The sequence below is a fragment of the Girardinichthys multiradiatus genome, chromosome Y (assembly GCF_021462225.1).
Source record: "Girardinichthys multiradiatus isolate DD_20200921_A chromosome Y, DD_fGirMul_XY1, whole genome shotgun sequence".
NCBI classification, from domain to species: domain Eukaryota; kingdom Metazoa; phylum Chordata; class Actinopteri; order Cyprinodontiformes; family Goodeidae; genus Girardinichthys; species Girardinichthys multiradiatus.
The window spans coordinates 5,991,590-6,016,582 of NC_061818.1; the positions used below are offsets into that span (position 1 = coordinate 5,991,590).

Sequence of the window (24,993 nt, forward strand, 5' to 3'; positions counted from 1 at the left end):
AAAACCCAAAATTCCTATCTCACAAAATTAGCATATCATTAAAAGGGTCTCTAAATGAGCTATGAACCTAATCATCTGAATCAACGAGTTAACTCTAAACACCTGCAAAAGATTCCTGAGGCCTTTAAAACTCCCAGCCTGGTTCATCACTCAAAACCCCAATCATGGGTAAGACTGCCGACCTGACTGCTGTCCAGAAGGATGCTATTGACACCCTCAAGTAAGAGGGTAAGACACAGAAAGAAATTTCTGAACGAATAGGCTGTTCCCAGAGTGCTGTATCAAGGCACATCAGTGGGAAGTCTGTGGGAAGGAAAAATGTGGCAGAAAACGTTGCACAACGAGAAGAGGTGACCGGACCCTGAGGAAGATTGTGGAGAAGGGCCGATTCCAGACCTTGGGGGACCTGCGGAAACAGTGGACTGAGTCTGAAGTAGAAACATCCAGAGCCACCGTGCACAGGTGTGTGCAGGAAATGGGCTACAGGTGCCGCATTCCCCAGGTCAAGCCACTTTTGAACCAGAAACAGCGGCAGAAGCGCCTGACCTGGGCTACAGAGAAGCAGCGCTGGACTGTTGCTCAGTGGTCCAAAGTACTTTTTTCGGATGAAAGCAAATTCTGCATGTCATTCGGAAATCAAGGTGCCAGAGTCTGGAGGAAGACTCGGGAGAAGGAAATGCCAAAATGCCAGAAGTCCAGTGTAAAGTACCCACAGTCAGTGATGGTCTGGGGTGCCGTGTCAGCTGCTGGTGTTGGTCCACTGTATTTTATCAAGGGCAGGGTCAATGCAGCTAGCTATCAGGAGATTTTGGAGCACTTCATGCTTCCATCTGCTGAAAAGCTTTATGGAGATGAAGATTTCATTTTTCAGCACGACCTGGCACCTGCTCACAGTGCCAAAACCACTGGTAAATGGTTTACTGACCATGGTATCACTGTGCTCAATTGGCCTGCCAACTCTCCTGACCTGAACCCCATAGAGAATCTGTGGGATATTGTGAAGAGAACGTTGAGAGACTCAAGACCCAACACTCTGGATGAGCTAAAGGCCGCTATCGAAGCATCCTGGGCCTCCATAAGACCTCAGCAGTGCCACAGGCTGATTGCCTCCATGCCACGCCACATTGAAGCAGTCATTTTTGCCAAAGGATTCCCGACCAAGTATTGAGTGCATAACTGTACATGATTATTTGAAGGTTGACGTTTTTTGTATTAAAAACACTTTTCTTTTATTGGTCGGATGAAATATGCTAATTTTGTGAGATAGGAATTTTGGGTTTTCATGAGCTGTATGCGAAAATCATCCATATTAAGACAATAAAAGACCTGAAATATTTCAGTTAGTGTGCAATGAATCTAAAATATATAAATGTTAAATTTTCATCATTACATTATGGAAAATAATGAACTTTATCACAATATGCTAATATTTTGAGAAGGACCTGTAGAATAAACACAAACAACAATTTTCCAAAATATAACAATTTATTAACAAAATAATTAAACTTTAAGTTAAAATACTTCAGTGTTTAACTAGGCTAATACCATTCAACTAGACTACTAAGGAAAAATGAAAAGTATATGATCCAAATGATCACAAGAAAACTAAAAAGCCAGCCGTGGCACCAATCGGCCCTGAGATCCGATGCCCAACCCCAGCCAAGACCTCAACCGCCCAAAACCTCAAACCCCGATACCCATCAATGACACCCAGCCCACCAACAGAAGAAGCTGCCAAACCCCAAGTGCGGGAAGCGCGCAGCAGTGACCAAAAGCTCAACCTCTCCCCCCCAAAAAGAGCTGACCATCTAGTCCAGCGCAAAACCTGCAACAAGAATACACTGTGCAAAGGAGGGCGCACAACCAACACGTCCAAACACCCCTGGACTCAGGGTGCAGAGCCAACGGACCGCTCAGTCCCTGGCAGACAATCTAGCCCCACAACCAGTACAAGGCCAAAAGGCCCAATGCAACCACAGAGCCCAGCAAGGACCACCCCACCGCACTCACACTTGTTTTTGTCCTGATACATGCTGTTGAGGAACTGTATAATATTTTTAACAGGTTTATTAAAGAGTTTCCAAAACCAAATTTACGCAAGGTTGCAGAATTGCATTTCCAGTTAACTATGAAATCCTTTTTCTACATCCAGAGACAATATATTAGTCTCAATGTTTTTATTGAAAGTATAGTCTATTAAATTAAGTGATCTGCATGAATTTGTGGATGAATGACTCCCTTTATAGAACCAGTTTGGTTGGGATGTATTATGAGAGGAGCAACCTTTTCAAGTCTTTTTGTAAGGCTTTACAAATTTTTTACAAATTTTTAAAGTCAACACCAATAAAGGATATGGGACAGTAGCTGGTGGGAAATACAGGGTTTTTGTCTGGGTTTAACAGGAGACTACTGTTTGCAGAATTTATATTTGGTGGAAGTCTGCCATTTTCCTCCGTTTCCTGTAACATTCTGTGGAACACCAGAATTCTTTGTAGAATTCTGCTACAAATGCATCTGGACCTGGCGCCTATTTATTGGGCTTTTGAGGTCTTTCAGGAGTTCAGCTGATATCAGTGGAGAATCCAGGGCCATCGCTTGACTATCTGATAATTTAGGAAGTGTTACTTTATCCAGAAATTTATACATTTTATTGTCTAATGGGTTTACCTGTGGTGAGTATAAAGCTTTGTAAAAGTCAGTTTTATTTAATTCTAATTTTGTTTTACATATTTTGCCCAGCATTTTGTCTTTGTGGGAAGCTTCCAATAATTTAATGGTTTCCTCTAATTCCCGAATATATTTGTTTTCTTTTTCTTCTTATATGATGAGAATTATTGTACCCCTCATCACTGCTTTCCATGTCTCCTGGAGAACAGATGTTGATGTCCCAGGCAGGTCATTATACTTGAAATATGAAGCCCACTCTTCTTTAAAATATTTGATAAAATCTTCGTCCTTAAGCAGTGATGTATTAATTCTCTATCTTTTACTTTTTTTTTTTTCTTATATTCTAGAACTAAAGAAATAGGACCATGATCGCTGACAGCTATAGGGTGTATCAGTGTCTACCCTTTGGATCTGTAACTGTGTCTAATACTGTGAAATAAAAATTTTTGTTATCTCTTGAATCTTTTGTAATAAGACATCTGCCTGTAGCCTGTAGCTGGTTAAAAATATTTTTCTCTCTCTGATGCCAGCTCCATGCACATTCCATGTGACAAACCCTAGTGTGCCCATAGTAATACATGTGTAGCTAAAGCTGGACAGCGTATGGTCCAAGTGAAATTAGTTTGCACTTGGGGTTGCCTGATGTAGTCCACAGATATAAAAAAGAGAAAGACAGAAAATTAAGAAGGTGCTATGGGTAAGAGAGGGTGACCGATATAAGATTATATCATGTAATATTTGTGTGTGTATGGATGTGTGTGAGTGTGCATGTTTGTATGTGACAGAAAGAAAAAAGAGTGACAAAGAGATGTGGTAACAGACAAAATCAGATGAAAAAAAAGAAGTGGATGACCAAACGCCCAGCGCTGGCCCTGCCAACATCTAGCAGTGTAAACGTCATACTGACCTGTGCTTTACATTAGATTACAATTGTCAGTATATCTAACCTCTTATCTGGTGCCTTCTGTAATATATTTCTTCCTGATTAGCAATAATACTTAATACTACTTGCCTCCAATCAAGGATCTCCTTTGGAAATTGGTCATTAACAATTAAATCCGTTCCCTGTAGCTCTCTGTCCCGACTTCTGACCTACTCTTTTTGCTAGTAGTGCCTAGAATTTTGCTAAAATTGGCGGAAGTTGGTTGTTATCGGGCTTCTTACCGCCAAGCCACTGAACACAATGGAATGTGATGTTTTTAACCTTGTAACTGACGTGGAGTAATTTACAGACCGTCAGTCCTCCACTGCCCATGCTGGGAACCCGGAGAAGACATGACGACAAAACAACACATGGCCGGTATGGCAGGGCCTAAAACGGAGCGCCATCTATGAAGGCAGCATTCAAAGGATTATTAGTTCCAATGTATCACTTGCAGAAGAGTTTTTTTAATTTCTTTGCCCACTTCGAGGCTAAAAAGCCCCACTCAGTTATGACTTACAGCCAAGACGTTTTTACTGTTCAGTCAGTGAGAAGGACTCTAAGGACAGTTAATGATGTGGGCCCAGATTGAATACTTAGTGGGGTACTCAAAGCTTATGCTAACCAGCTAGCTGAGGTGCTCACCAAGATATTCACCCTGTCTCTGAAGCATGCCACTATTCCTCCTGGCATGAAGTCTGCAACCATCATCTTAGTCCCTAAAAAGCCTGCTGTGAATGACCTAAATGATTACTGGCCAGTGGCCCTAATGTCTGTAGTCATAAGGTGCTTTGAGAAGCTCATTGCTCATAAAATCAAGGCCAGCCTCCCTTTGTAGAGCAAACAGTTACAGAGGATGCCATCAGTTCTGCCCTGCACCACACTAGGACGCTTAAAACACCTAGAGAACTAATTTAAGATGCTGTTCGTGGACTATAATTTGCCATTTAATATTATTCCAAGTATACTGATGGATAAACTCTTGCTACTGGATTTCCCCTCTCCGTCTGTGCCTAGATCTCGAATTTTCTAATCGCCCACATTCTGTCAGGTTTGGGTCATGTTCCTCCTCAACCCTCACTACCAGCACCAGCTCCCCACAAAGCTGTGTTGACTCCAGTCCTCTAGACCCTGTACACTGACTGCACACCTGCCCACCTCAGCAACAAAACTCAAGCTGGTTATACAATGGCAGTGGGTTTCATTAACAGAGGTAATGGAGCTTTGATGAAAATTCAGATCGAAAGACTCACCTCCATCATCTGCTCCAGCCAATGACATCTCCATGCGTATTTCCTCCATCCAATCAGCGTCAAATCCGCACGACTCTTCAGCCAATCGCTCTCTGACGCTCCGCTTTTAAAGACCTTTGGCCATGGACGTCCTCGCCCGTCAGCTGATCTCATCCCTCCTCCGCCCCACCTCCACCATCTTCCTTTCCATCTCCTCCCGGCTTCACTTGCCCTGGCCTCCAATCCACCACCAGTTTCAGGGCCAGGGGGGGAAGACATCTTTAATTCTAAGCCTAAAATGTACATCTAAGCTCCTGCCATTCTCAGCAATCATGTCTTCCTCCAGGGTCCGAGCACCAAAGAAATAACCAAGTAATCATGAATCAATAAACTTTTCTAATTGCCATCTTTGTGCTCTTTATGAGTCTTTTAAGGTTGAAATAACTGTATACAGGGACAAGTTGTCTCAGTGTGGTGTTCTGAATAATCTATCACTGAAGTGAAGTGCTTTAAAATCTTGAAGAGTAGAACAAAAAGGCGGTCAAACAGCTTCTACCTATGGTCCACAACTTGTTACTCTCACTGCATCTTTAATAACTTTAATAATGTGAACTTCAGCCAAAGAGGTTGTGTAATTGCTGCCTGGCTCATTGCAAACAAGTGTGTAATGCAGAAGGACCTTTTACTTAAAATTGAATTTTAGAAGTTTGTGTTTTTAGTCTGATGTTTGTCTTGAGTGCACCACTAATGCCAATTTAATTTAGTTGTATTTTTGTATACAAGGCCAGTAAAGTCTTCAATTCAATTTAATACATATATTAACATCTTCTTGCAAATCCCAAACACCAAAATTTGCTCTTCTTTACTAATTTCCATATGTGACGGTTCTATGGACTCTGGTTTCTTGCCTATTTGCTTACTAGGATATAAGGTGTGCCTCACTGAGAGTGATGGATGGCTTTTGGCGTGTCTGCTCATAAAGATTCCTTCTTCTTCAGATTACTGGCTTGAACCTTTAATTTCTTTTCAATGTACTCACCCTTTACTGAATGACTGCTTACATATTGTTTATTGGCATATCTTCCCTAACTGTTCATGCCTTGGAAACAGCAAAAGCTTCTTTGTGGTTATTGATTAAAAATCGGCAGAGAAACAATATATCTAAAATTTCAACGTGGGAATTACTGGGCTGTAGCTGGTAAAGCTCAGGAAGCTTTCAGGGGATGAAGACTTCACAGAAAAAAAAACTATACAATTGGGATAACTTTATCAGTAAGAATAAAAAAGCATTTCAAAATTGGACATTTATTCAGAACGTACATGTATCACTGATGTCAGCAATATGTTAATTTCTACATTAACATGTTAACTGTATGTTCAAAATAAGAGAAACTAAATATTTATCAGCAGACTTTATACATTTCCAGAAATAAAAGGTGTAGAAAAATAAATCAGTAATGCATGCTTGCATGTTTCTCTTAGTCAAGATCCCTGCACAGAGAGCTACTGTAATCATAGTTTTAAGTCCAGGGACGTTCATGATCAGGAGTTGGCACCAGTCCTTGGTCCTCTGGTGATGTGGATCCTCGCTTCTTCATCCAGCTCCTCCACGATCCTCTCCTGTTTGACCGACAGGATTGTGTAGCTGACTGAGTGCAAGCTGGTTAAAGGAAATCTTATTGGACCACATATTTAAGTGTGAAATCATTAGCAGTGATAATCTCTAAAAAAACACACCCTGTGACTCTGAGAGCTGTACGTCTCACTCAGCGAGTCGCTCGGATTTGCAGAAATCTAAACCCTGAAGCCATCTCTCCTTTCCTGAACCAGAATCGAAAGGAAGGACCATCCTCTCATACACTGCATTACACATGTATTCATTCACCTTTGAAGTTTCTCACAATTTGTCACATTACACACAAGTTTCAATGTATTTTATTAGGATTTTATGCGATAGACCAACATAACGTAATGCATATTTGTAAAGCAGAAGTAAAATGATTCATGATTTTCTTCTTTCTTTTCAGAAATAACCTAAAACGTGTGGGATGCATTTGTATTTAGGAACCATGAGACAATATTTTGTAGAACCAGCTTTCGCTGCAGCTGCTTCTTTTTTCAGTAATGCATCTACCAGCTTTGCACGTCACTAAACTTTTTTTTCCCATTCTTCTTTGCAAAGCAGCTCAAACTCCAGTTGGGATGATGTTTGGATGGAGAGTACATTGAGGTATATTACTAGATTGGACTAAAGATAGTGGCACACGCATGCAGGCGTCATTGCTATGTATTGAATTATGTCAACAAAACCGTGCTGTTCCGATGCAGGATGGGCATCGGGTCACGAAAACAGTCGAAGAGCCCTTATTTCTTATTGTAGTTTTATAGAATATGGCTCAAATAAAATCTGAAAAACTTGCAGATGTTATGATACAGAGCAACAGTTCTTCTCCCTTAACATAAATCTATGAGCAGTGTGGGAACTGTGCATTGTAGTGTTGACAGGTATATCTACTGTGCCATAAAGATCAGCTTAAGCTGCATAGTGGAGATTATTGTATCCCAGTTTGTTGGTTCCAGTCATTGATGCTGGAATTTCTAAACTGTTATATTGAAAGTGGGTTCATATGACTCCTGTCACTGAGACCCAGGGGAGGACTGGCCATTGGGAGCACCGGGACATTTCCTGCTTGCCTTGCACACACACCTATGGTCCAGGGGCAGGACCAAAGGCTAGGGTCGGGTAAACCTTGATTTTTTAAAAACAAACAATCCATACCGTTTGTACGGCTCATTCAGGTATCTGCCTCGCTGAAGCTTCTAGATGCCCCCTTCTTTCTTTTTCTGAGGCCCAGCAGCGTAGAGACACACAGAGGCAGCTATGGAGGGGAACGGATATAAAACAAGAAAGCACTGGACGCCGATGCAGCAAAGTGCTGTAAATGGTAAGTTTTTTAAGGGAGCAGCTTAGACATAAACACTAGTGGTGAAGAGGGGAAACGCTAGCATAGCCTATCCATAACAACTTGCCTAATTAGGTTAGTTTCAGTGGATAAGTGGTAAAGTGGATACTCAATATAAAAAGGGACCACTTTACAGTCATAGATGGTACACAAGTGTGTAGCCGACATTTCACAACTGCAGACCTGAAGGAGCCTTCAATTCCAGGCGCACCCAGACTTTTAAACTCCTGTTGTGTTGGAACGGAACAGCTTCTCTCTACTTGCCACACGCCCCAGTGTTTGGGACCAGACAGAGCGACCAGACCCCCCTTCTGACAACAGTGACCGAACTATGGACATTGAATATTTGGACCATGACTACTGCTCCTCTGTGGAGCCTGCTGCACTCAACCTGTCACTGAGTGAAGTAGAAGACCTCCAGGCTTCATGTTAGTAATCATGTTAATGAGAATTATCCCAGTATGGGCAAATACTGTTTATTTCCATGGATTTTCTGTGTGAACACAGGGCTACTTTTAAAGTTAAGTTTACTGCAGTAGATCGACTTAGTCCAATGTAGCTGACACGTGTTTACAATTTTGGCTGCACTTTGCATTCAGCCTTGAACACTTTCTACAAGCTGTCATTTAGTCATTTAGTAATTTTAGTGTCCTTGTATCTCCCAGTGATTAAATGATGTTGACAAATGCTTAAATATTCGATCGTAAAGTAAATTACATGTTCCCCCCAAAAATAGTTCAGTTGTGCCACCAGCTAACCTAACCGGAAATACTGCGCCCCCCTGAGGTCAAACGCGTGCATGTAGCCAATAAAACAATTGTGAAGGTTTTACAAAGGATTTAGCAAATTTCAGAATATGATTAAGAAACACAATCTGGAAAAAAACATTTAATGCTAAAATGTCCAGAAATTCGGATTATGTGTACCCTTCATTAACTCCACTAATAAATTACTCTATATGAATACTGAGATCATTGTATTTTATTCTTTAACCTCTTTTAAATCAGGTAAAATGTTTGGTTTCAGTATTTAAACACTGTACTACTTTTCATAGCATACCTGTGTGCATCACTTTTTTTCTAGAATGTTTTGCAAATTACATTTCATGATATTTCAATTAAATCTAAGTTAAACAGTCAAAGCAATGTGTCATGCGGTTCCTAGAACTTTATTGGCCTTTACAAAGAACCAGTTTTCTGTACTTCTGACGCAGCCCTGCTCAAATCTATCTATCTATCTATATGGGAGAGAATCTGTGAAATTAGTTTTAATGTTTTGCCACAAACTTCTCTTGACATTAACCTACTTTGACTGGGCCATTCTGACACATGAATATCATATGATCCAAACAAGTCCATTATAGCTCTGGCTGTATATTTAATGCTAGTGCGCAGCTGGAAGTTGCCCTGCTATTGAAGCCCCCCAACCCCAGCAGTTTATTTTTCCCAGGATACCCTGCATGTATTTACCTCCATTCATCTTCCCATCAGATCGGACTAGTCTCTCTGTTCCTTCAGGATGTTCTCTGTCTCTGAGCATAACAATATCATATTCTACCGTAAGAACTATTTGCTTTAAGACAAGGCCCTTTACAAGTCAATTACGTGACCTTTATTCGAACCACTACAATAGCAGAGCTTACCAAACACTGCTGAACATTTCATGACCATATGTAACAACGTTGCAGCTGGCTTGTTTTGACTTACATGCACCGTCATTTGAACGTTTATTTTACTTTAACTCTCCCTTTGGGATAAATTGTTCGTTTTGACTTTCAGTTGCCCTTTCTGACAGGCACTGTAGATCACTAGGGATGCCACCCCCTGATGTTTAAGTGACCCGTGAAGGATACAGATGCCGACCACGAACGCTCCGATCCCCAGGCCGGTCAGCAGGTTCCTGCTACGTATTCGCGCTGCGTTTATTCTGAAGTGTTCCAGCTCCTGCCGGCGGCGGTGAAGCTGCATCTCTACGGCTGTTGGAGAGGCTTTGGCTCCGGTACCCGAACCTTCCTCCGCCATGTCTAGTCATTAGGCTACCCGGAAAAAATGAAGCTCATTCTTCTTCCTGTTCCTTTGAGATCATTTTGGTTGCATTACCGCCATCTTCTGGCTGCAACGTCTGATTTTATTTTATTTTTTAAAGAGCATTTTTTGTGTTCATGAAAAAGAAACCATTTTGGGTCTAATTTTGACTCTTTCAATAACATTGTTTTTATTTTCAAGGAGTGAGAAATACAATCATATCTGCTACTGTCCAAAATCTGGCATTTGCTGTGTTTAGATGTATTTTGGCATATTTTTATCTGTAAAAATGTCAGCTGTTGATTATCATGTACTGAAAATTATGCTATGTAGCCTCATGAGTCAAAACTTAGATCTAGGTGTATTACTGAGAGAAAAAGCAAAAATACAATTACGATAACAGTTTACTACTCGTGTGTTATAGACAAACCTCAGCCATATTGGATCGTCGGGTCAGGGTTTGTGTGAAACCTCAGATTTTTCAGCTTATTTTTGCAACTTTGAAGATATTCCAAATTTTTATTACACAATAACCATCTTTAATAATGTTGCTGTCATACTGCTATGTAAATTAGTAGATATGTGGTCCAGTCCAACTGCATGCTGTTTGTAATTTTGTTTTTTTCAGTAGGAATTGCTTACTGTTGTGCTCAGTGACTGGTTTTACCTTCTGGACATACATGGAAGACGGACGGATGGACAAACGAACAGATGAGCAGATAGTAAAACATAAGCTGGTCTTCTCCATGTGCAAAAAAAGCCCTTTACTGACACCTGTAAGGTGCATATACAGGTCCTTCTCAAAATATTAGCATATTGTGATAAAGTTAATTATTTTCCATAATGTAATGATGAAAATTTAACATTCATATATTTTAGATTCATTGCACACTAACTGAAATATTTCAGGTCTTTTATTGTCTTAATACGGATGATTTTGGCATACAGCCCAGGAAAACCCAAAATTCCTATCTCACAAAATTAGCATATCATTAAAAGGGTCTCTAAACGAGCTATGAACCTAATCATCTGAATCAACGAGTTAACTCTAAACACCTGCAAAAGATTCCTGAGGCCTTTAAAACTCCCAGCCTGGTTCATCACTCAAAACCCCAATCATGGGTAAGACTGCTGACCTGACTGCTGTCCAGAAGGCCACTATTGACACCCTCAAGCAAGAGGGTAAGACACAGAAAGAAATTTCTGAACGAATAGGCTGTTCCCAGAGTGCTGTATCAAGGCACCTCAGTGGGAAGTCTGTGGGAAGGAAAAAGTGTGGCAGAAAACGCTGCACAATGAGAAGAGGTGACCGGACCCTGAGGAAGATTGTGGAGAGGGGCCGATTCCAGACCTTGGGGGACCTGCGGAAGCAGTGGACTGAGTCTGGAGTAGAAACATCCAGAGCCACCGTGCACAGGCGTGTGCAGGAAATGGGCTACAGGTGCCGCATTCCCCAGTCCTGGGCTACAGAGAAGCAGCACTGGACTGTTGCTCAGTGGTCCAAAGTACTTTTTTCGGATGAAAGCAAATTCTGCATGTCATTCGGAAATCAAGGTGCCAGAGTCTGGAGGAAGACTGGGGAGAAGGAAATGCCAAAATGCCAGAAGTCCAGTGTCAAGTACCCACAGTCAGTGATGGTCTGGGGTGCCGTGTCAGCTGCTGGTGTTGGTCCACTGTGTTTTATCAAGGGCAGGGTCAATGCAGCTAGCTATCAGGAGATTTTGGAGCACTTCATGCTTCCATCTGCTGAAAAGCTTTATGGAGATGAAGATTTCATTTTTCAGCACGACCTGGCACCTGCTCACAGTGCCAAAACCACTGGTAAATGGTTTACTGACCATGGTATCACTGTGCTCAATTGGCCTGCCAACTCTCCTGACCTGAACCCCATAGAGAATCTGTGGGATATTGTGAAGAGAACGTTGAGAGACTCAAGACCCAACACTCTGGATGAGCTAAAGGCCGCTATCGAAGCATCCTGGGCCTCCATAAGACCTCAGCAGTGCCACAGGCTGATTGCCTCCATGCCACGCCGCATTGAAGCAGTCATTTCTGCAAAAGGATTCCCGACCAAGTATTGAGTGCATAACTGTACATGATTATTTGAAGGTTGATGTTTTTTGTATTAAAAACACTTTTCTTTTATTGGTCAGATGAAATATGCTAATTTTGTGAGATAGGAGTTTTGGGTTTTCATGAGCTGTATGCCAAAATCATCCATATTAAGACAATAAAAGACCTGAAATATTTCAGTTAGTGTGCAATGAATCTAAAATACATGAATGTTAAATTTTCATCATTACCTTATAGAAAATAATGAACTTTATCACAATATGCTAATTTTTTGAGAAGGACCTGTAGATGTTGTTAGATGGGTTTTTTTCAGCTCGGGAGACTACATTGTAAAGTCGTAGGATGATATTTTCTTTGTGGGAAGTTCTTCACAAAACTAAACCTTTAGTGTTTCCATGTAAATCTATCTTTTCATAGATGAAACCCTTAAATTTGTTCCCAGGTTTCCTTCAGGATAAACCGTGATAAGAATATTTGTTTGTCAGTAAGTGCACATCCAAAGTGTAATCTTTGTTTTAGAAAAGTCAAGGAAAGGGACAACTTCTAAAAACAGGATCTAGTTTTTAATTTTGCAGATCAAGAGAGGCAACAAGGCTCCAAAGCTAAATTGCCACACACCCTAATGGAAAGGAAGAGTTCAGGAACCGGCAACAGCAGGGGGAGGAGGCTGCTCAATCAAGGTGAGGCTAGAGCTATGGAATGAGTTGGGGAGGCTCTTGGCGTGCTCCACCAGCACATAGGAGTCTCTGATGTCTGTCAGCCCAAACCAGAAGACAGTCCACACTCCATTTACAAAACTGCCATCACAGTGCTTAAAGTACCTGGCCAGATAAAGACAAAAGCAACTGTAGGCAAAACATAACATAAAACTGAACATTACATCCAATAACAAATAAATTTTCATAACAAATGAGTTGTAGCTATTGGCTTTAGTAATAGTTTATCACAACATTGGGGAGGCTTTTGAACCACTCTTTGTTGTTCCTCACTTTACCGGTGCTTAAGGGTAATTACTGATACACTATGCTTGAGATCCTTCTTCAGCTATTGGCCTCTAATTTGACTCTAATATACATTGGTATACAGAGGAAGGCATGGTCTACTCAGTGATTGCAAGGTTCCCTGTTGATGAGGCAGACTAAACAAGTCTGCATCATCATTCTTTCACCACCGTGCTTGGGGTTGAATATGAGGTGCTTGTGCTGTTATCATTTTATAAGTACACAAAACTAACTGTGCAACCTCTGTGCTATTAAAATTTAGTAAACTAAACCCCCGTAATCTATTGGCCTGCTTTTTATGGATGGGAGTTTCAGATTAGGAATTACTGCTTTAAGGGATTTCTAATTTCATATTTGAGCTGATTAAGGGCTCTTACAATTGAATGAAGTTCCTGCTGAAGTCAGAACATAGTTTAATTACAGTCACAGACTAAAAACCATAATAAAATGTGTATTCATTTAGAGTAGTTAACTAAATACCAAGTTTATTTCTTTAAATATCCCTGTCTGTGTGGGACTAACCATGGGTTGATCCTGTTGGTGCCTTTTGACCTCCAGAAGAGTTGGCCCAGGTCCTGTCGGATACACTCCCAGAGGATGTGACTGGTGCCCTGCCCCTGCTTACTGCTGCTCACCACAAACTTATCCAGGTAGGGCGTCCCACCGTTCACTGGCTCCATCGTAATGATGGCTGCTGCACTGTAGCTGGGAGAGCACATTCATGCAGAATATTTGCCATTCTCTCACACACATTTAAAGAATACAAACTGGTACTGATCAGATACTGTCCTTGCAATAGTATTCACATCAATTTAACTTTTTACCATTTTTTCAGGTTACAACCACAAACCTTAATAGATTTTATTAGGACTTTATGTGACAGACCAAAACAATGTAGAGCATTATTAAGTGGAAGGAAAACAACATTGTCACCATCCTGGTGTGTGAATGAGGTGAGTGTTCTCCCTCAATAGAGGATGTCTGTTGAAGAGGTGACTGCATCTTCACACACCTGTTGGCAGTTTTCCCCATCAGCTGCTGAGGATTTACGCTGCTGCTGGAAGACCAGTCTTCACCTGATGCTCAGCTTTCCTGATAGACTCAAGCCGCCCTCTATCTATTTGTAACTAGATCTATATTTTTAAACCTATCTTCCTTGATCTCAAGTCCTGTTTTTGTATCTCTCATGTTGTACCTCCTCGAAGTGGTTTCCACTAGTCATGGCGAGAATAAGCCTCGTGAAGCACTGAAGCTTTCAATACAGTTGCTCGACTAATGAGCCGTAGCATCATGATGCTTTATTTGCTCTACTGTGCTATCAAGTGGACAATAACTGTAAAACAGGCTGAGTGGTTATTATGAAATGACTTCGCGGTGTGAAGTTTTAATTTGAATAAATAAATTAAAAGTGTTTACTAAAAAAATGCCCTTGCACAGGCCACAGGTAAACGAGGGAGCCAGAAAAGCAACAGCAAGTTAATGTAATTTGGGATAAACATATTTCTGTCCATTCAAAAACTCTCATCTTTCTTGCTGGTTCCAAAGTAAAATTAAACACTAAACCAGATTGCTAACGCATACACAAAACAGTGTTTTGTACGTGGGTCGACCACATAGTATGGTCGACCCGCTAGGCCTCGAATGTCAACACATGCATCATTAACATAAGCCTTGATAGACATTTAGCAAAAATCTCCCTGGTTTACTCGACCACTGCTTCAAAACCTCGAGACACAAGGACACATCACTATATTCCACGCCAGGCCAAGCTTTTCCCACCTGACGTTTTTCAACAGATTGCACTAGAGAGTCAACAAAAAAGCAGCAGCATCCTCCCTAACTGCCTGCCCACTCTTCAACCACTTTACTCGGATCTCAAACCTCCATCGGTTGCCTTTGTACTGGAACTAAGCCCCACTCAAAGATGGCAGCATTACTGAATTTCCACCAGGAACAACCTTCCCGAGCCATTCACCTTTGATCAAATCAGTAAGCCATTATTGCAATTAAAGATCCACAATTACTACTATGTCCTGCACAGTCTAACAGCTCCTCCCGCTCACCAGATGCTACCAAAGCACATTATTGAAGACCCTCAATCTTGACAACTTCCCCTTTTCCTGATTAAAAAAACTATGTATTTTAAGGCAAGATTGTCTTTGAGTTTTGATTCTGCTTGTAGGTCAGGAAATTGCCTGGAGTCATGACAGACATGTTTTCTTATTTGAGAAGTGAGGTGTGCATTTCCTTTTCTATAAAACGCCTAAATAAAATCCAATGCAACTACTTGCCTTCAGATGTCACCTAATAAGTAAATAGACTATACCATTGTCTAGTCAGTGTAAATTCAGCTGTTCTGTGAAGGTCATAGAGGTTTGTTTGGTAAACAAACAGCATCATGAGAACCATGGAAAACAGCAGACAGATCAAGCTTTGGAAAAGTTTAAAGGAGGATCTGGTTATAAAACAATATGCCAATCTCTGAACATCTCACAGAGCACTGTTCAATAAATCAGCTGAAGATGGAGATTATGGCATAACAGCAAACCTACCAAGAAAGACTACCAACCCTTCTAAACTGAGCAGCCAGGCAAACAGAGCACTAATCAGAGAAGCAGTCAAGAGGCCCTTGGTAACTGAAAGATCTGCAAACATCCACAGGTCAGGTGAAAGAATCTGTCGACATGGCCACTAATAATTGTGCACTGTTCAAAGCAGGCATATACAGGTCCTTCTCAAAATATTAGCATATTGTGATAAAGTTCATTATTTTCCATAATGTCATGATGAAAATTTAACATTCATATATTTTAGATTCATTGCACACTAACTGAAATATTTCAGGTATTTTATTGTCTTAATACGGATGATGTTGGCATACAGCTCAGGAAAACCCAAAATTCCTATCTCACAAAATTAGCATATCATTAAAAGGGTCTCTAAACGAGCTATGAACCTAATCATCTGAATCAACGAGTTAACTCTAAACACCTGCAAAAGATTCCTGAGGCCTTTAAAACTCCCAGCCTGGTTCATCACTCAAAACCCCAATCATGGGTAAGACTGCCGACCTGACTGCTGTCCAGAAGGCCACTATTGACACCCTCAAGCAAGAGGGTAAGACACAGAAAGAAATTTCTGAACAAATATGCTGTTCCCAGAGTGCTGTATCAAGGCACCTCAGTGGGAAGTCTGTGGGAAGGAAAAAGTGTGGCAGAAAACGCTGCACAACAAGAAGAGGTGACCGGACCCTGAGGAAGATTGTGGAGAAGGGCCGATTCCAGACCTTGGGGGACCTGCGGAAGCAGTGGACTGAGTCTGGAGTAGAAACATCCAGAGCCACCGTGCACAGGCGTGTGCAGGAAATGGGATACAGGTGCCGCATTCCCCAGGTCAAGCCACTTTTGAACCAGAAACAGCAGCAGAAGCACCTGACCTGGGCTACAGAGAAGCAGCACTGGACTGGTGCTCAGTGGTCCAAAGTACTTTTTTCGGATGAAAGCAAATTCTGCATGTCATTCGGAAATCAAGGTGCCAGAGTCTGGAGGAAGACTGGGGAGAAGGAAATGCCAAAATGCCAGAAGTCCAGTGTCAAGTACCCACAGTCAGTGATGGTCTGGGGTGCCGTGTCAGCTGCTGGTGTTGGTCCACTGTGTTTTATCAAGGGCAGGGTCAATGCAGCTAGCTATCAGGAGATTTTGGAGCACTTCATGCTTCCATCGGCTGAAAAGCTTTATGGAGATGAAGATTTCATTTTTCAGCACGACCTGGCACCTGCTCACAGTGCCAAAACCACTGGTAAATGGTTTACTGACCATGGTATCACTGTGCTCAATTGGCCTGCCAACTCTCCTGACCTGAACCCCATAGAGAATCTGTGGGATATTGTGAAGAGAACGTTGAGAGACTCAAGACCCAACACTCTGGATGAGCTAAAGGCCGCTATTGAAGCATCCTGGGCCTCCATAAGACCTCAGCAGTGCCACAGGCTGATTGCCTCCATGCCACGCCGCATTGAAGCAGTCATTTCTGCCAAAGGATTCCCGACCAAGTATTGAGTGCATAACTGTACATGATTATTTGAAGGTTGACGTTTTTTGCATTAAAAACACTTTTCTTTTATTGGTCGGATGAAATATGCTAATTTTGTGATATAGGAATTTTGGGTTTTCATGAGCTGTATACCAAAATCATCCGTATTAAGACAATAAAAGACCTGAAATATTTCAGTTAGTGTGCAATGAATCTAAAATATATGAATGTTAAATTTTCATCATGACATTATGGAAAATAATGAACTTTATCACAATATGCTAATATTTTGAGAAGGACCTGTATGTAGAGGTAGGGCAAGAAGATTGTCATTGTGAAATGAAAGCTAACAGGAAATTTCCCATTGAGAAGATGATGCAAGAAAAACACTTTCTGCCCAGTATGAACGAGCTTCAGCTGTTTTGCATGGCAAAATTGGCACATATGTCAGGTTGTAGATGCTTGTAGAGACATAGGTTAAAACATATGCCCGTGTAACTCCAGCTAAAGGTAGTTCTACAAAGTATTGACTCAGGGGACCTGCCACACCTTTACTTGTGAGAAAGGTTAAAAACAGTGGCGGATGCTGGTCTTTCAAGGAGGGGAAGCTCAATTTCAAGATCGCTGATTCGCTCATTTCGCTGTCAATCAAAAAGGGATTCAGCCTCACACAGATCATCCAATCATCATGCAGAAGTTGAGCGTCCCGGCCTGCCGAGGCCGGCCCACTGCCCCATAGACCCCCAGAGACGCTGAGCGTCTGATGGGCGGGACAAAGCCCAGCATTTTTGCTTCGCAATTGAACTCACTGTTTAAAGCACTGTGAGGCTGCAGGAATGAGTGAGAGGAAAACCACGTCATTACCAGCGATAAAAAGCTGATTCTGAACAAAAGTTGAGCGCGTTGTAGCGCATATTTAGTCAATGACATGAACACACAACAGTATATATTTGATCACTTATTTTTTTACATTTTAGGGGAAGCTGTGCTACCCTTGCAGTCTTAGAGCAATCGCTACTGGTTGAGAAGCATCACTTATGCAATACTTTGCATTGGACAATCACATTAGACACTACATTAAAGTTTGTGGTTGTAACATAAAATGTAAAAAGGTTTAAGCAGTATGAATACTTGTGCAAGCCAATGTATACTGAAAGCTTTACTTTACTTTGACTGATTGAACACACCCTTCAGAGAGGTAGAGGCAGTGCATCCGTCCCTTCAGAGAGTCTATGTAATCTTGCCTCAGAGTTTTGTCAAATGACTTGTTGATGAGAGCCAGCAGACGCTCCACATCGATCCCATCCAGAGAGTTGTACCTGCACACGCAAAGCAATGAAAACACTTGTGTTTTTCTTTGTACACGTCAAAGCAGTGTGACTGGGTTTTTCGTGCTTTTAAAAATGGGTCTAAGAAAGTAAGCCAATCCACATGAGAGAGGTTAATTTTGGATTATGGTGTACAGATCAGATTACGTGTGCTTGTCTGATATTTACTGACCTGTGAATGGGGTCGTCATTTTTGAAAAGTGTCCCAGAACCTAACATGAAAAGGGAAAACGGATGGTAAATTATTGGTTTACTTACTATAACAATGATATGTTAGGGGTCAAAACACTTGTCCATCAAAAGCAACTAGGCTAGCAGCAACTTAAAATAAACTGTTCTCTATACTGCTTACAGCACTGTGATATCTCTCTTACAGATTACTTCTGTTTTTGCTTTTCTGTGACACTTGTTTCAGATAATAAAAAAATAAAAACAATTCAGAGAAAAACATTGTTTTTAAATGATTATTTCATGAATTATTTTTTATAGCAATGAAGCTGCTTCCGTTTCTGTGTACAAACAGAAGTGAGTCTTAGTGGACAAGCCACCGGCCTCACCCCTGTGGCTGAAGAGCTCAGTCAGTAATGTGTCTGCAGAGGTGATCACAGCAGAGGACTCTGTTGGTAACTGATTGAGGAGTCTGGCTATCGTGGTCAGTCTGCGACGCTCTACTGGGCTCAGCCACTCCGCTCCAGATAGACCAGGCAGGTCAGTGGGCAACGACACCATGTCCAGTACCTGTAACTCAAACAGGAAGTGGTACGGATGAGTTAAGTATAAATAAGGAGTGCATTTAATAATTTCTAAGGATATGCATGAGGACTTATTTTGTGCCTTGTGTTTTTCGCTCCGTAGGCCTCCTGAGTTGTTCAGAAATATAACTTTGAGGGGCTGGAGGGCTCGGGAAATGGCTGCTGTAACCTCCGTTGGGTCTAGCACCAACGAGCATCCCCGTCCATCCCTCCCCACTGGACAAACCAGCGGGATGGTCCCACAGTCCAGACTCCACTGGAGGAGGCTAATGTCCACAACAATTGAGTGTGGAGCACTGCAGAGAACAGACATGAGATAAATCTCTGCAAACATGATAGAAGGAGTAGTAGAGGGAAGAAAGCATTGAAGAGCAGAAATATGAACATTTATAATGAAATGAAAAGCTTTGTTTTTAAATAAACAACAAAAGTATTTCACACCCCTTGAACATTGTCACATTTTCTCACCTTACGACTGCTAACATTAACGTATTGCGTTGGGATTGACGTTCTGAAGGTCAAAGGAAAATGCTGTTTTTCTTTTTTTACAAATAAGAATCTGATAAGTGTAGCATGGACTGACCGCTAAGCACATAGGTGAAGAAAGTCATGGGAAGCCCTATTCGCAGTTTGTCACAAGCCATGTAGGGGGCATAGAAAAAAACAGAAACAATCGGAATTAACTCTTTGGCCAAGTTTGGGCACACAAACAACGAATTTGACTGCGCTTCCACTTTACTCTCAATGTACAGACATTTTAAATATAAATATATAAAACAACTTTTGGGTGGGAAATAAAAAAAAATGCAAATAAGCATAGTATATATCTGGGCACTTTGACCTTTAGGTGTTCATCAGAGAGACCGCCTGGGAGAAGAAACTGTCTCCGTAGCAGTTCTTTTTGCAAATAGCCCCTCGTAGTGTCGACCTGAAGGTAAAAGTCTGAACTGTTTTGTATCCAGGATGTGTGTGGTCTGCAGAGATGTTGGCTGTCCTTTTCCTGACCCTAGACCTGTAGCCCTGAGGATTCTCTCTGCAGACCTAAATTTTGTGTGGAAAATGAGCTCTGGTCAAAAGAGATCTAAATTGAACTTCTTGGCCCACATTTAAATAAACATATGTGAAAGAAAACTAAAACTCCACATCACCCTAAACCACTGCTGTAGAAACACAGTCACATGGGTTGCTAGAGTTTTATTTTGAAAACCTCTTTTATTTTGTTGGTTTGTCAGATGAAATCCAGATAAAATAGAAGCTGGTTTTGGTAACATGACAAAATGTGAAAACATTAAAGGGTTATGGATACAAGGCAATGTGTGTTTACGCAGGTGCTGAAACATTTGCTACCATGCTCTAACTCTTCAACCTAGTTGGAAAAAGAATAACTGAATTTAAAAATGGTTAAATTATAAACTGTAAGGACTGTGCTATGTTGGAATGGCCATGAGGCTTATAGAGGCGCTGGGAGTCTGCAGCCAGTCTAACCAGTGTTCCAGCTGTAGTGCGATTGATCAGCTTGACAACTATAGAGTGATTTGTCAAGATTACATAACAGTAAAGTAATTGGTCCAGATTGCTGTACACTGATCAGTCAAAGCTATGTACTTGTGCCTGGTTGGACCTATCCTAAACATGTACAGAAACTTAACACAAAAAGGAATGGAAGGAATGGAGCAACAGTGATTCTTTAAATACCTAAAGTAAAAGCCTCTTCAGAGAGAGTGGTACGTTTTAAAGAAAATTATTATTTCTGTTAGCCAATGCAAAATCATCTATTTTGTCTTTTGTACAAGTCACCACTTCCTATGACCACTATTTAACCTGCTTCCTTGAGGCGCCTCATGCAGTTGTAGGAAAGACTCTGCAGAGAAGAATGGAAGGACAGTTGCTGAGTGTTGCTGCAGAGCTTCGGTCAGCTGCTGGCACCGCTCCACCAACTCCTTGGTGCACCACGGCCTAGTGACTGCTTCTACAGGCCCTGACTCCTGGTTGTCAAAGCAGCCCATTACCACCACGGGCTTCATGTCCATCCGCTGAAGAAAAGACAGCCCGAAGGCCAGGCTCTGTACCATCTCCCTGCTTTGTAATGCCGAGCTATCCACCTCAAAGAGACACAAAAACGTTTAAAGAGTTTAAAAAGTAGTAATTAAAGGGGAAATCCAAAACTTTTACTTTTTTGTGTTTTGGTCATTGAAAGTTTTTCAATACAGTCTGCCTGTAATACACAAGACTGTAATTCAAAAAACAAAATATTTGGCAGCATTCAAACAGACGCTGTTATATATGATCCAGTTCTGAACAGCATTGTTACTATTATGTGAATGGGTTTGCATCATGAATCGCTCTACGCCAAAGAACTGGGTTCTGTGTGTGTGTGTGTGTGTGTATATAAATATTGGTTAGATGTGTGTATGTAGATCAAACTAATCAAACTGAGGTATTTTTTACTCAAGGTTATCAAACGATGAGAATTTCATACATTCCCATGCCTACTTTTAAAAAAGTTACAACCTCAAGTGAAATAAACTGATCATTTGCAGAAAAGTCAGACTTTCAGCTGCTTCCATTCACAGCTGCTACATTTTGAACAACTTCTCTGTAGCTCAATAGCATCCTAGTATAAAAGTAGAATAGTTAACCCAGTTCTTTGGCGTATATGTAAATATATATATATACACACACACTCACCAGCCACTTAGGTACACCTGTCCAACTGCTCGTAAACGCAAATTTCTAATCAGCCAATCACATGCCAGCAACTCAGTGCATTTAGGCATGTAGACATGGTCAAGATGATCTGCTGCAGTTCAAACAGAGCATCAGAATGGGTAAGAAAGATGATTTAAGTGACTTTGAACGTAGCATGGTTGTTGGTGCCAGACGGGCTGGTCTGAGTATTTCAGAAAGGATTAAGGCAGTTCTGAAGGCAAAAGGGGGTCCAACCCGGTACTAGCAAGGTGTAACTAATAAAGTGTCCGGTGAGTGTATAACCAAAAATGTTTGTTGTTTATTTATATATATTATATATAAATAAACAACAAACATTTTTGGTTTTCAAGCTATTAGGCAGAATATTTAAACCCTTTGGCTTCTGTTCTTTGTAAAATACCACAAGTATGACAAGTGGGATGTAGCTAGCTATATGCAGTTTTAAAACAGAGATGTTATAATAGGGGTGAAGGGTCTCCAGTTTTCACACCGTGACTGTCTGAGTTTTAAGAGACCAGCAATATTCCTTAACAGTAGTCTCTCTTTTGTAAGGGAAATGTGCAGTGGCCTTTTTGTGAGGGAGATGATGGGGCAGTGCTGCACTACTCCAAACAGCTGGAGAAAAATCTTGTCCCTCCTACAAATACTCTGCCATTTCACTACACAAACATCTGAACCCTAGAACAATATGGATTTTTAAAATTTGTTTGCAGTTTTAAAACCATAAGTTTAAAACGTTTTTGCTCATTGATGCCATTAACCAGCCTGTGCCTACACTAATGTAGCAATCAAAAATTATTCTCAGAAAAAGAAAAGATAAGTTGCTCTACAGCAATCAGTTGTCAGTAAACTTGTAGGTGAACGTTAGGGGAGAAGAGATATTGGTTAAACCTAATTAGGGCTGAAAACAAAACAAAAAAATCCTAAAGCAAAAATCTAACCTGATGCTTTGCTTATTTTATGTAATGGTATGCTTCAAAGCCAACATGTGTATCAATCAGGAAGTTCCTGCAGTTGCATTACATGCTTCTGTTCAGTGAGATGGAGGAAGACCGAAGATAAAAGCTGAAAATCAGAGAACAAGACCTTGAATGCCATTAATTTGGCTCTATTAAATAAAGGGATGCAAACATCCTCTATAGGATATTGAGTTTGCTTTGTACAACTGGTCATCCTGTCATCCTGTACAAACTGGAGTACAGATGTGAGGAAGATAAATTCCTAGCAAACGCACACACCACAGCTGAAACAATCTGATGGCTCCGACAATCTTGAAGCACAAATGTTCAGCTATCAGCAGACAGCATTAAGATCAACTTTAACTTCACATTCTTACAAAGGACTGGTGAACTTCTACATTTCCAGCTTAGAATATCCATGAGAAGCGTGCCACCTTTCAAATCTATTTGGTGTCAAAGAAATATTTTCAAAAGTATTTAGAACTCAGGTGATTGATAACTTAGCAATTTGTTATGATAATAATATGAAGTTACCACAGGGGTCAGAATTAGGATCAAAGCTATTTATAATGTACATTATTGACATATGTAAAGTATCAAAATTGTTGAAATTTATATTTTTTGCAGATGATACAAATACTTTTGTTCTGAGAAAAGTTTCCAAAAGATTTTGGAAATTCTTAAAACACAAATAAACATATTAAAACTAAAGGGATGGAGGATACAATCTAAGGGGAGATATGACTTTTAAAAAACCAAAAAAATAAGAACAACAATGATGTGCATATCAAGCTGTGGACTGTCTTTATGGAACAGCTTTGATAGAGAGATTAGGCACAGTACAAACATGAATATGTAAAAAAAAAAAAGGTATAAAATATACATTTAAATAGGTATATGGAAGTTGAGGGATAAATGTAAATAATATGGGGCATCACGAGATGATCTAGGTATCTATACTGTTTTAAATTGTATTTTATTTAATGAAACGGATGCAATATATGTTCTTTTACAGGGGTATGTATGTATTATTTGAAGTAAGATAAAATATATAGTCCTGAATGTGTATTATTAGCAAGAAGGTCCTGGGTTCGATTCAAAGCCGGGGGTCTTTCTGCTTGGAATTTGCATGTTCTCCCTGCGCATGCGTGGGTTCTCAACGGGTACTCCGGCTTCCTCCCACAGTCCAAAGACATGCATGTTAGGTTAATTGGTCACTCTAAATTGCCCTTAGGTGTATAAATGAGTGTGTGCATGGTGGTTTGTGTGTTGCCCTGCGATGGACTGGCGACCTGTCCAGGGTGAACCCTGCCTCTCGCCCATAGACTGCCCGAGGCCATCATCCTAATGAGTCCTGCTCATAAAGAGTTGCTTGAAACTGCTTGACATGATCTTCAGTTTAGAAAGCTTTTAATATGACGGAATGTAAATATTTAAATTAAATTCAACTAATAAATTACAATCTAAACATCAAGGCCGAACACTTCACCAAAAATTTTAACAAAACTAAACCGACGTTTACCTCCACAACAGCAAAAGCTGGGGACTGAGACAAGTTCGCTTTCTGGAACTGGGTCAGCCAATACCGAGCCTCCCGGGGATCCCCACCAACTTCACTGAGGAAAGCCTTCACGTCCCGGTAAATTAGGTTCCGGTTTGCCAGGGTGTGTCTGTCAGCGGTGGAATTATACCCCAGACTTTCCTGTTGACCCACAGCCGCGGTTCGTCCTCCCATGCGGGCTGTGGTGGAGCACATCGTGCGGCTTTGAGTGACACACATCCGCCCCCGCTGCTGGCCAGTATTCCCTGGGATCACCGTGGAACCTCGGCCGGGACCGGACAGGTACTTTCCAGCCATCACCACGGCCCGACAGCCAGTGGAACCGCTGGTTACTTTGGACATGTGGAGCGCTGGGACAGTCCTGAAGGCCGGGGCTGTGCAGCAGTGTGTCCCGTCTGTTGACGCTGACAGCTGTTCCTTTCAGCGCGCTGTTGCTGCGTCGGCATTTCTCACATTTCAACTGACCACCAGATGAGGTGGCGACGAGGGCGGGGTCTGAATACCAAATGTGGTAAAGAAAAAAAAAAACTCGCCATTGATTTGTGACTATGATACAGCTTTATTTAATAGGCGCACATTTTTTATACATTTGCTTCAGCAAAATACAGTGATTTGGAAAAGCACATTTCATTATGTCACACAGACCAACATAAAGTAGTGCATACCACCTGAGTGGTATTTGAGTGGGAGTTCTATGCAGCTCCTCCAGAGTAGGTAACATGGGTCCTTTAGTCACCTCTATGATTAATGCTTTCTTTTGCAGTTTGGCT

General features: G+C 41.2%; 2 protein-coding genes and 1 long non-coding RNA gene across 3 annotated transcripts in view; 1 reads left to right on the top strand and 2 right to left on the bottom strand.

The window, feature by feature from the left end:
- Positions 1–9,700, top strand: part of LOC124864052 — a 31,412-nt gene extending 21,712 nt beyond the window's left edge. The window contains exon 3 of the long non-coding RNA XR_007037253.1: positions 9,579–9,700. This is a non-coding gene — a long non-coding RNA (uncharacterized LOC124864052). The remainder of the gene's footprint in view (positions 1–9,578) is intronic.
- On the bottom strand, positions 6,111–9,840 carry LOC124864051 (cytochrome c oxidase assembly factor 3 homolog, mitochondrial-like). Its single transcript, XM_047358663.1, has 2 exons — positions 9,637–9,840; positions 6,111–6,470 (listed from the first exon to the last, which is right to left on the bottom strand). The coding sequence occupies exons 1-2, from the start codon at positions 9,803–9,805 to the stop codon at positions 6,364–6,366; spliced, it is 276 nt and encodes a 91-aa protein (XP_047214619.1). The 5' UTR covers positions 9,806–9,840; the 3' UTR covers positions 6,111–6,363.
- Positions 9,841–12,425: 2,585 nt separating this feature from the next.
- LOC124863735 (N-acetylglutamate synthase, mitochondrial-like) lies at positions 12,426–24,705 on the bottom strand. The gene is made up of 8 exons (XM_047358195.1): positions 24,185–24,705; positions 20,816–21,096; positions 19,077–19,290; positions 18,800–18,980; positions 18,415–18,454; positions 18,102–18,233; positions 13,405–13,587; positions 12,426–12,702 (listed from the first exon to the last, which is right to left on the bottom strand). The coding sequence occupies exons 1-8, from the start codon at positions 24,563–24,565 to the stop codon at positions 12,519–12,521; spliced, it is 1,596 nt and encodes a 531-aa protein (XP_047214151.1). The 5' UTR covers positions 24,566–24,705; the 3' UTR covers positions 12,426–12,518.
- Between the last annotated feature and the right edge of the window lie 288 nt (positions 24,706–24,993).